This window comes from Candoia aspera, chromosome 4 (genome assembly GCF_035149785.1).
Source record: "Candoia aspera isolate rCanAsp1 chromosome 4, rCanAsp1.hap2, whole genome shotgun sequence".
NCBI lineage: Eukaryota > Metazoa > Chordata > Lepidosauria > Squamata > Boidae > Candoia > Candoia aspera.
Window position 1 is genome coordinate 24,357,635 of NC_086156.1, and position 11,975 is coordinate 24,369,609.

General features: G+C 38.8%; 1 protein-coding gene across 1 annotated transcript; it reads left to right on the forward strand.

The window, feature by feature from the left end:
- The first annotated feature begins 323 nt into the window (after positions 1-323).
- Positions 324-9,968, forward strand: GATAD1 (GATA zinc finger domain containing 1). Its single transcript, XM_063303621.1, has 5 exons — positions 324-677; positions 1,557-1,682; positions 3,234-3,293; positions 6,970-7,153; positions 8,604-9,968. Exons 1-5 carry the CDS (start codon positions 471-473, stop codon positions 8,792-8,794), a joined length of 768 nt encoding a protein of 255 aa, XP_063159691.1. The 5' UTR covers positions 324-470; the 3' UTR covers positions 8,795-9,968.
- The last annotated feature ends 2,007 nt before the right edge of the window (positions 9,969-11,975 follow it).

The following is an 11,975-nucleotide window of genomic DNA, read 5'->3' on the forward strand; positions in this document are numbered from 1 at the left end:
GCTAATTGTAAAAATGTGGACTTCTTTGCAGCATCGTCTCCTGCGCTGCCACATTCACGCTCTTCGGAAGGAAAAAAAACTTTCTAAGGCAGCCTCCCATTTAACCGCTTGTCTGAAAGCCACGGGAGACCGGGAATTACTTGCAGGTGAAGAAGTGAGCTCTCAACCTGGTTTCCAACGACCTTCCTCACGATTGGCCGGCCCGGCTTGGGTCTCCCGGCAGTCTCGTCAAGACCACCTTCCGTACTGGGCTTTGACAGGCTGCTTACGAGCTTCGCTTCCTCGGCCTCGGAGCCCGCTGGGCATCCGGCAGAGGGCAGGCTTCCCCGGCGCCGGCGCCCTGCTTTCCCTCCGTTTCCTCAGCAGTACTGGCCTCTCGCCTCCGGCACCGCTTCCGCGACTGAGCGGCGTCCGTCGTGGCGGGCGGGTTGAGTGTCAGGGACCGAAGGAGCAAGCGGGCCGGCGCCAGAATGCCGCTGGGCCTGAAGCCGACGTGCAGCGTCTGCCGCACCACTTCCTCGTCCATGTGGAAGAAAGGCGGGCAGGGCGAGATCCTTTGCAACAATTGCACGGGCCGTTCAGGGCCGGCCGCCGCTGGGGCAGCCGCCTACGCCACTACCTCTGGGGCCTCGCAGCACAGCAACGGCGGGAGCGGCGGCGGCGGTGGCGGGAAGCAGGTGAGGTACCCTGGCAGCCACCTCGCTCAGGCAGCACCTCTGAAACGATTGGTTGCCCCGCGGTTTATCTTTAGGCAAGGGCCTAGGGCCGGCCGGCTAGATCGGCTCGGTGGCTGCGGGCCTCGACCTTCTCCTCCAAACTGGAGCCCTCCAGACGTTGGACTTACAACTTCCCAATTCCCAAACAGAGGGAAAACCGTTTTTAAAAATAAGATCAATATTCCTTCATTCCAGGTTGTTATATCATGCTAGTTTGCATTAGTGGTAACATTTACGTGCAGTTTGCTCTCTCCCAATGCTAATGCGGGAACAGAAACGACTATAAATACTTGCTAAAAATGAAATTCATTTTTAAAATATGAATGACTAAGTAAATTTTGGAAAGTGGACTCCAGGTTAGTCCAATATACGATTAAAGAAATTGGGAAAGGTTTGTTCTGGTATCTGCTGGGATCTTAAACTCCAAACTTTTATGTATCTACTCAGTAAGTCCCATTGAGTTCAAAGGTGTAGTCTCGCATATGTGTAGGATTGCAGCCTTAACTATGATCCTATGCCCTTATACTTGGGAATAAATCTCAGTCACTGGATTCAGGTATGCTAATTGGCTGGGTTCATACAACATACTAAACCACACACAAGTAAACGATACTCTTTGTGGCAGTACCAACCTTGTGGAACAGTTTCCCTGTGGATGAGGTACAGATGAAAAAGATTTTTCATTGAAATCAATGAGATGTGCTTTTAAGTAAATAGGTCTAGAATAGGAACTTAATTTGTACTCTTTTTCAGCCTGTTATATTTTTCTTCATGTTTCTTTTAAAAATATATATAATAACATAAAAGTTTTCAATATTTCTTATGCTTTGTATACCATAGAGTAAGCAAGAGATTCACAGAAGATCTGCTCGATTAAGGAACACAAAATATAAGTCTGCTCCTGCTGCTGAGAAAAAGGTTTCTACTAAAGGAAAAGGGAGAAGGCATATTTTTAAATTAAAAAATGTAAGGTGATTGTGAACTTAATACTTTTTCTACGTGGTTAAAAGTTCTCTGCAGAAAAATAGCAAATGCTCAAAAATCTATTCTTTTACATATGTACAAGTTTTATATACTAGGATATGTAGATATGCAGGTGTGATGGATGCTCATTTATTGGTATATATATATTGCACCAAGCTGTTAATAGTTTTCATGTAATGCTAAGCTAAGAACCAATGTTTACAAATAACTGACTGGATTTACATGCCTGAAAATCCAAACCCCAAGCTATGGCTTCGTTCAGTGGGTGAACTCACTTATAGACAAGTATATTTCCTCTGTATTTCATGAAAATGGTACCTTTGGAACTGGTCAGTGTGGAAAATGAGGTGATGAACTGGATAAATTAGGGAACAATATAGGAAGGGTGAAACATAGTGGTCTAGACATCTTTGCTGAGGTGAGATTTGAAAAAGCAAATGGAACTAATAGTTTTTGCAAACATTTAAGGAAGCTTTGTTCTTAAGCTTTTACTTTACAAACAAAGTAATTTTCATGAAAGGAAACTATGAGGAGCACATCCTTCTCTTCACGGAATGAAATGTAGAATCTGGGCCAGTCTTCTACGTGCTGGCTGGCTCATTATACTTTTTGTTTGTTTTTTTAAAGTCCATTCAATCATGTCCAATTCTCAGAGACTGCCTGGAAAAGTCCCTGCAGTTTTCTTGGTAAGGTTTTTCAGAAGTGGTTTGCCATTGCCTCCTTCCTAGGGCTGAAAAAAAGTGACTGGCCCAAGGTCCCCCAACTGGCTTTGTGCCTAACATGGGACTAGAATTCACGATCTCCCGGTTTCTAGCTTGATACCTACTGCTGCACCAAACTGACTCTTTATAATTGTTATACTATATACTACATCTAACAAATTTGGTCTACTAATTCAAATGTGAGAAGTGCAATAGAATGGAAAGATGAAATTAATTAGATCAGAATTATCTTGTATATTATATATTATATATTAATTTTTGTGTTCCAAATTTCATTTTGACCTATTTTATAATTTTCTATTAATTCAGCTGCTGTTTTTGTTTTACTTATTCTTTTGTTCAAACAGACCAGCACAGAAACTATTATCTATCATTGGGAGCTAACATTTGTTTAATGTCAGTTTCAAGCTTTGTTCTAGCAGGTCCATATTGTGTACAGTATATTTACATATTGCCAAAATGTCAAGAGTATGTATACGTTCATATATCAACATGTTAAGAGTAATATACATTTCTCCATCCAAGTTACTGAATTTGCAAATGTCAGTAATCGGCTATTCTGCTGTGGTATGTTTATTTGTTGAAACAGATGCAACTAGTTGCTGTGCTATATACTAGTAAGCCATAATGTGTGAAATGGATATCAGGCAGTTCATTTGAGATGCAGTTTCTGTAATGTTAAATTAATTACAGGATTGTATTTTGAAATACTTCCTGATGATATCATGCAACTAGCCATCATGCAACTTTGGATGCATTTTTGTTATAGTTTTGTCCAGTTCAGCCATAAACTTTTTTCTTGTTTTTTTAGCCCATCAAAGCTCCAGAATCTGTAGCCACCATAATTACAGCAGAATCTATCTTCTATAAGGTATGATTTTTGTTTTTTTAAAAGATATTTATCTAGATGTCCCACTGAATGCATTTGGAACCTATTTCTGAGTAGACAATTGTAGGATTGTACTGTTAGTCTTACAAATGTTGTTGCTGTTATGTAAACATACTGCTGAAGTTCAGAAATATTGAAGCATGATGTTCAATATTTCTGAGAAAATAAACAAAAAATATTTATATGCTGGTGAAAGACTAATAGAGTTTACCTACCTACCCAAATGATTTAAGAATCTCATAATTTCTTAGGAAAGCATTTGGCCGGAATATATTTTACAAACTATGAAAAACGTACGTAGGGTTTAGAATCTAAGGATATGAGTGTAGTCTTGATTTAATAGGGCTTTTCTGGCTCTTTCCTGCTGCAAGTTAATGAATCTCCCAAAAAGGTTGTCTCTGAGTGTTAAAGGATTCTTCTAAAATTCTCCAAAAGAGTCTTTAGAATTCTTTAACATTCTAAAATTAAAATATATCTAAAGTAGTTGCATGAGGAGGTTTTAATTTGTAGGGGTGAGAATTAAAGCAAACATGACATTTGCATGAGCAAACTTATCTTCCACCCATTCAAGGATCCGAGTCTATAAGAGTTCTTATAGTAAATGCTTACATTATTGAATAATGATACTCCAAGTTTGGAATGTGATTCAGGTGTATTTTTTTTTAGTCCGTTCAATCTTGTCCAATTCTTGGAGACTGCCTGGACAAATCCCTGCAGTTTTCTTGACAAGGTTTTTCAGAAGTGGTTTGCCATTGCCTGCTTCCTAGGGCTGAGAGAAAGTGACTAGTCCAAGGTCCCCCAGCTGGCTTTGTGCCTAAGGCAGGACTAGAACTCTCTGTCTCCTGGTTTCCAGCCTGATGCCTTAACCACTACACTAAAGTGGCTGTTACTCTAATAGGGTAATGAATTTATAGTGTGAGTTTGTATTTTGTTAGTATAATGTTACTGAATGTAACTGGCTTCCCCATTGACTTCGCTTGTCGGAAGCCGGCATAGAAGGATGCAAATGGGAATCATGTGAGTGCGGGATTGTAATTGCAAGCCAGTTGCCAAGTGTCTGGGTCATGATCACATGACTGCGTGGATATTGCAACCATCATAAATATGAAGTCCAGTCATAAGTACCACTTGTTCAGTGCTATAACTTCGAATGGTTGCTGAATAGTTGTTAAATAAGCACTACCTGTACTGGTGCATGCTGGATAATTGAGGAAGCCAAAGAATACCAAAAAGAAGACAATATGGCCTTTGATTGTGTTCACCAATCGCATCAAGCTATGGTCCTTAGGAAAATGGGAATCTGGAATATCTCATTATCCTTTTTCTTAAAACTCTTTTATTGAAGAGTTTAACAATACTAAAAGATAATACAAACTGAAATCAGAAAGAAAAAAGAAAATAGAAAAGAAATGCAGACTGCAAAAAGAAAAGAAATAGAAAAAAGAATATTAAAAGAAGTGACTCCCAATCTTCCTTGCAACAAGTGCAGGCAAATTTAATATTTCCCCACTCCCTGTACGATGACATACATGATTCACTTCTTCCCACAGCCCCCTCATCCATTTGCAAATCCAAAAATGGTTGTCGTTTCTGTCCAAGTATTGGCAAAAAGTTCATTAAGGGTTTCCAAAAATATTCCTTATTTTAACCCTGATCAAATAATTAAACTTTATGTTCCTTTCTTTTGCTTCTTACAATCTTGATCTTTAATTCATCAAGTTGCTGTTGTAGGATTGAATATCCATTCAAACTTACTTTCTCCTGTCTCAGAGATTTCTTCAAGGCTTTAGAAACCCTCTTGTAAATCCAATGATAAATCCTTGCCCAGGTTATTTTTCATCTCTTGGCTTATTTGTATTTCCACTCTGGCTGCCATCTCTGTTTTATAATCCATATTTTTTTTATTTTCCAATATTTCTGCATCAGCTGGAATTTGTTACACCTCTTTGTCCTGTCGGTCTATAATTTGTTTTATTTATTTAGTTATTTCAAAAGTCATATTCCAAATTTGTCTGGTCCTTTACTTCGTTTAACACTTTCTTGAATTAAATTCTTACTTAGCTTTTTGCCATTTATTTTATATTCTTTAAATGTTTGAAGCTATTGATTAGTTTTTCCTCTATTTTGGGATGAAGTTTTACTCAACCAGGTAGTTTTTCAAACGTTGCTTGGGAGACCTCTTTTAACTTTAAAATAATTATAAATCCAAAAATGTTTAGAAAGTGAGGTTAGATGAACCCAGTGTCCTTAAAGGCTTCGCTGTGGTTGAGAGTTTGATGGCTTCCCTCAGCTCCCTGTGCTCAGACCCGTGGATTGACCGCCGTCCTGCAGTCTCTTTGCAGGGAGCAGCTGTCTGGAGCACAAGTGGGAGTTCTCTCATCTTCTACTTGTCTGGAGAGGTTCTGTTGGTTCAGCTTCATTGCCAATCTATCAGTCTTGGCTGTGTCGTCATCTCCACTCCTCTGGAGACGTCTTAGCTCACTATTGCCTCACCTAGAAGTCTCTGGAATATCTCATTATTCTCATGAGAAACCTACACACAGTATAGAAGGCCACTGCCTGGAAGGAACATGGTGAAACATGATGGCTGCAGGTTGGCAAAGGGGTGGGATAAGACTATACTCTCTCCTTATTTATTCAGTCTATATGCTGAATCTATATTGGAGGAGGCTGGATTGAAGAAAACGAGCATGGTTTTAAAATTGGAAGAAAGAAAACCCAATAACCTGCAGTATGATGACCACTACTCTGATACGCAACCTCTAGTAATGAAACTAGAGTACAATTTAAAAAATGGGATTAAGTTTATAAAGGAAATCAAACTAATGACAAGTATAGTAACCAGCTTTAGAATTGACAGTGAAGACTTGGGTAGCTTTTCCCTTTTTTGGATTGATTATTAACAGTAAAGGAACCAGCAGTCAAGAAATATGCCATAGACTAGCACTTAGCAGGGTAACAATGAGGGCGTTATATAATATCCAGTGTCTATACCTACATAGTAATATTTTCCCTGTAACACTCTAAGGAACTGGAAGTTGGATCCTGAAGAACCAAGATAGAAAGAACATTAATACTTTTGAAATTTAATTTTGGAGGAGAATACCACTGATAGCCATGAAAACAGATAAATGGATCGTAGAATAAATCAATTCCAGAATTCTCTCTTAAGGCACAAATGACCAGGCTCAAATTATCATATTTTGCACACATTATGTAAAGACCGTAATTCTGGGAAAGGTGGAAAGGATGAGAATGGGACAACTAGAAGCAAGGTGGATAGACTCAATTAAAGTCACAATGGTTGCACTATTGGAAGACTGAAGGGCCAGTTGGGAACAGATCATCTTGGAGAAGGTCTGACTATGTGGTTGCTGGGAGTTGACATCAACATAACACATAACCAATCAAAGAAGCTGCTCTTTCTGTCAGATAAGATGCTATTATATTGCTGATTTATCAAAATCTATTTTTGTCTCTGAAGGACTAATAACAGTTCTTGTTAGGAGACACTAAATATATACTGTATTTAGGCAATTATTGTGTTAGAGAAGATGCTAACAAACTTTAGGTGCGGTTTGTATAAACTAATAGAATCTATCAGCTGACAGTTAAGCTTTTCATTTTTTATACCTTTAACAATCTGTATCTTTTTTAGGGAATATACTATCAAATTGGAGATGTTGTTTCAGTGATTGATGAGCAAGATGGTAAAACATACTATGCTCAGATTAGAGGTTTTATTCAAGACCAATACTGTGAAAAAAGTGCAGCTTTAACATGGCTCATTCCTACTACAGCAAGCCCAAAAGACTATTTTGATCCTGCAACTTACATAATAGGTAAGTTCCAAGGACTAGGAACTTGGAACTAGGAAATTCCAAGTATTAAGGCCCACTTGTTCTGATAATAATTATACAGCTTCAAAGCTAATTTGGTTTTCTCCCCTAGAAAGGCACCATCAGGCCTATCTTTTTAGAGAAGATATGTTTGCATTCGAAACACATCATTTATTTGACAACAACCTCTTCAATGTTATTGAAGTGCTAAGGCAAAAATGCTGCTAAATTAGATAATTTTTTACCTACTTTTTAGAGGGGTGGGGGCTACAATGTACCCATATGTCAACCTTGCACATTATCTCTTAGCTTTCTTCAGTCTGGGCACTCTCCAGATATGTGGAATTCAATTCCCAGAAGTTCCCAACCAGCATGGCAACTAAGAATACTGGGCATTGGTCCACAAATCTGGAAGAATGAGAAAGACTGGCCTTCCACATATCAGCCTTATAAATCTCTTGAGCCAAAAGAATCTGAAAAAAGTAAAGTACACAAATATAACAAGTTGAGTATATAGTCTGCCTTGCTTTAATATCTAGAATAATGCAGAAAATAGGGATATAGCTCTATATTATAAAAGTTTGTCTATTTGCTGTAAGCTTTATAGTTACTTATTAAATTCTTACTTATTACATTTATTGTGGATACCCACTCCAATAGAGTCTGGGCAGCTTACAAAATCCACTACACAGTTAAAACACTTAAAACACATAAAACATGACAGCCCAGACTAAAAACAACAAAAATGAAAGCACAGTAGGGCCCCACACACATTAACCCCAGGCCTGGGAACAGAGTCAGGTCTTAATAGGTTTCCAGAACTCTAGGAGAAGGGACACCGTATGTATCTCTGGGGACATACTGCTGCAGAGGGTGGGGGCAATGACAGAAAAGGCATGCTTCCTCAGTCCCACAAGATGACAGTGTTTAATTGAGGGACCTGGAGCACACCCACTCTGCCCAAACATACTGGGTGGCGGAAATGATTGAAGATAGGTAGTCCCTCAGAAAACCAGGAGTTATGCCATGAAGGGCTTTTAGGTAACACCAAGCACCTTGAATTGTATCCGGAAGCCAGCTGGTAACCAATGCAGCTCATGTAGCAGTGGTGACACATGGGCATAACAAGGAGTGGCCATTACTGCTCATGCCACTGCATTTGGAACAGCTGTAGCTCCCAAATGGTCTTCAGGAGCAGCACCATGTAGAGCACATTGCAATAGGCATAAGTGACCATCTGAAGGGCCTCTTGGGCCATGAAAAGGTGCAACTGGCACACAAAATGAACCTGTGCAAGAGCCCTCCAGCCCTCGTTTGTGCAAGAGCCCTCCAGGCCATAGCTGCCACCTGCTCATTGAGTACTAGCTGTAAGTCCAAGGTGTTTCTGTGTACTTTCTGACTGAGCTGTACATATTACAACACTCTGAAAAATAAATGTTTTTTTTTTCTTAAGGACCAGAAGAAGATCTTCCAAGAAAAATCGAATACTTAGAATTTGTCTGTCATGCACCTTCAGAATATTTCAAATCTCGATCAACTCCTTTTCCTACAATTCCTACTAGGCCAGAAAAAGGTTATATCTGGACTCACGTTGGACCTACTCCAGCAATTTCAATCAAGGAAACTGTTGCCAGCAGCTTGTAGTATCTCTTCAGAAAATGTTTTTATTTTTATTTTAGATTACCCAGCTGACTTCTATTTATTGTTTAAATCTGTGCCTTTGTCAATTTCTTTTCATTTTTGAAATTGTATTTTCTTTCTCAGAAAAAAATATGATTTTATCTAGAGAAATGAGTATTTTTAAGTATCCCTGCTGTGTTAGAACTATACTCTTACATTAGGATACTGTGTACAGTAATTCGTATTTAATTTGGTCATGGGGTGGGGGGTGGAGACAGGCATTCATTAAAGTGAGCTGGAATTATAGCAAAATGGAGGAAAAACTTGATGCAGATAGGTTGAAACACTATTTGAAACTTGTAACTGAAAAACACTATGGAAAAAAATTGAGTACATTTCCACTCTTGTATATGTTGTGTGCTATCCAGAAAAAGGTACAAAGTCTCCTTTAGATAAAACCCATGGTGATTTTAAGAAACATAGAAGGTTCAGCTGTAAAATAGTTTTGGTGGAAAACCATCTGTTCCAACATGACTCCATTATAACAGGCACTTTTGTTTGGATGATGGCTTACATCATAACCTTAATGTGGATTCCTGAATCAATTTGTTAGTCTTGTGATATATTAAAGGATATTTATTCATCCCAAGGATATTCAAGAGGCTTGGGGCAATATAACCCTCTGCCTCTTTACCTTTGATCCTTGCGGCTAATAGAGGTAAGTGGTTGGAGGCAGGACTGAGAAGTTATTTATTAAAAGAAGGGTAAGTCCCAGATTTATTTTGATAGCTGAATAGCTATTCCTAAGGATATTCTAACTGTATCCAGAGAATTATTTTAGCTTCTACCGGTTAGAGTTACTTTTGTTTTAGACATGGTAGTTCAGAAATGGAGGTGGTTTGTCAGATTAACTTGGATAATACAGAAATTTGATGCAAATATCACTCTAACCCATTATATGATTTTTGTCTCAATGTGTTGTAAGTACCCATTTAATTATAGGTTGTTCAGAAACCATGGTTAAATTGTGGCTTAATGTGATGCACAGTCCCAGCCTGATTATCTCCATTTGTATCAGGAATCAGATTTAATTTTAGCATCAAAATGGCTTTTAATGCTGCTGCTGCTCATGAACAATTTTTATGAAATCCAGATCTTTTTTGTAACCCTACATAAAACAATAAAAGGGCTGCATTCATGTTTAGACTGTAATGGGTTTAGAACTAATACACTAGAAAATGAGTAAAAATGAAGCTTCTGGTAAAAAGTATTTTTGATGTTCTGGAAGCAGTTATGGATCAGTTGTATAATTTATGAATTCTGTTAAGCTCTATTTTTGGACATTTCGGTGACACAAATAGGTATCACGGACTAGTATGTACCAACTTCAATTTCTTCTGAGACATGTTTAGGTACAGGAATCAGATTTAATTTTAGCATCAAAATGGCTTTTAATGCTGCTGCTGCTCATGAACAATTTCATGAAATCCAGATCTTTTATTGACTGCCTTGGACAGTGACTGTTCAGAGTTACGACAAGTAACTTCAACCAGTGCCCACACTGTCACATATTTGCTGTTTCAGTCAATCAGTAGGTGTTCTGTGCCTGACCCATTTTTTTCTCTCCGCCCCCCTGCCCTGCCCCGCCTCACAGGGTTGAGAGATTGCCTAAACAAATGATCTCTTTCTGAGCTGCTTTTCTCTGCAGTGCAGTGCATCTCTAAAAAGTGCTAACTGCAAGTTAAGGTCAGCTCTGTGACCTTAAATTAGTTGATTAGAACCCTCTGGTTTGTGCTGCTGCCTGACACTGACAAGACTTATCAGTTTCACACTAAAGGCTTTTGTCTGCCCCCTAAGCAGTTTGCTAGGCATACAGCTGGTGCTTGCGCATTCTTTTCCATATATATTCCCCATTGTGTGCCTGCTTATTTTTGTAATCCCTTCCTCTCCAGTGAATGTAAATACAAACATCAAATTCTTCTCTTGCTAATTATCCCAGTGCCAGGGTAGGGAGTGGGGGAAAAGGGCTGTAAGAGTTGCCCTTTTACCCAGCTTCTGCATGAGTAGAGTTGAAGAAACCACCTCCGCTGTTTGGGCAGTCATGTGATTTTTCACTTAGCAACCACTTTGCTTCATGACTGAGTAGCCAGAACCAATTGCAGTCGCTAAATGAGGGCTACCTGTAATCTCTCAAAGATCTAAATTGGTTGTTATAACAAGATGCTTGGAAATAGTCCCCATGAGTAAAAAGCTGTGATGTGATCAGAATGGTCAGCTCATACAAGCATTTTGGCTTCATTCTGCATTTGGAATTAATGGAAGCTTCTGCACTATAAAGGCACCACTAATCCAGTCTGAATACAATGAATACATGCTCAAAAGTTCTGTTTTCCATACAGAAGAGAAGCTAGCTGAAGCTAAAACATTTCTATGCTCTGATTCCATTTTTTTCATACCAATTTTGGTATTCCATATATTTTATAATCTGCTCAGTGGAATACTGAAGTTGAAATAACTAGTCAAGCAACTGTCTCCAACTTAATGTAAGTTGTGTTTATACCCCTAGTAATTTTCTAAGACCTTTGTTAGTGCTACAGTTCCCCCAACCAGGCCTGCATAAAACTGAGAATGCAGTATAAGCAAAAACAAGCTGGATCCATGTCTGGCAGCAACATCCATCCTTCCGTGGAGGTTCAAGGAAAGATTCATTCCAAACTACTCATATATTGATATATCCATCATAACATTGTTTGGCACCCCTACAGCTTCCAGGTATTTAAACCAAATCTAGTACATGCCCTGCTTTATCTGTTGGACTATATGACTTAAACCTCTGCTAACGAGATTTCTCAGCTTCCCAGACAAGGTCCTTTACTAACTGCTAATTCAGAAGTTTGCAGTTGGTTTAATATGCAAGTTAAAGTACTACTGAGTGTGAAATCATACCTCAACAATGTCCCAATGTTTCTCCATATACTTCCGAATGCAATTATAGATGCTTGTTATTTACATTATTAGCTTCCATTGCTGAAATAGAGTATCACAAAGACTGTCATATGCTAAGTAAGACTTTCATATATAGCTGAACATTGCTTCAGCCCTCAGATGGGAGATTTCCATGCCTCTTTGTTGCCGTTTAGTAATTGCCCAGATTTTTGTATCCTTGATAGGACTGCTAATACTGAGACTCTTTCACAGATGATTT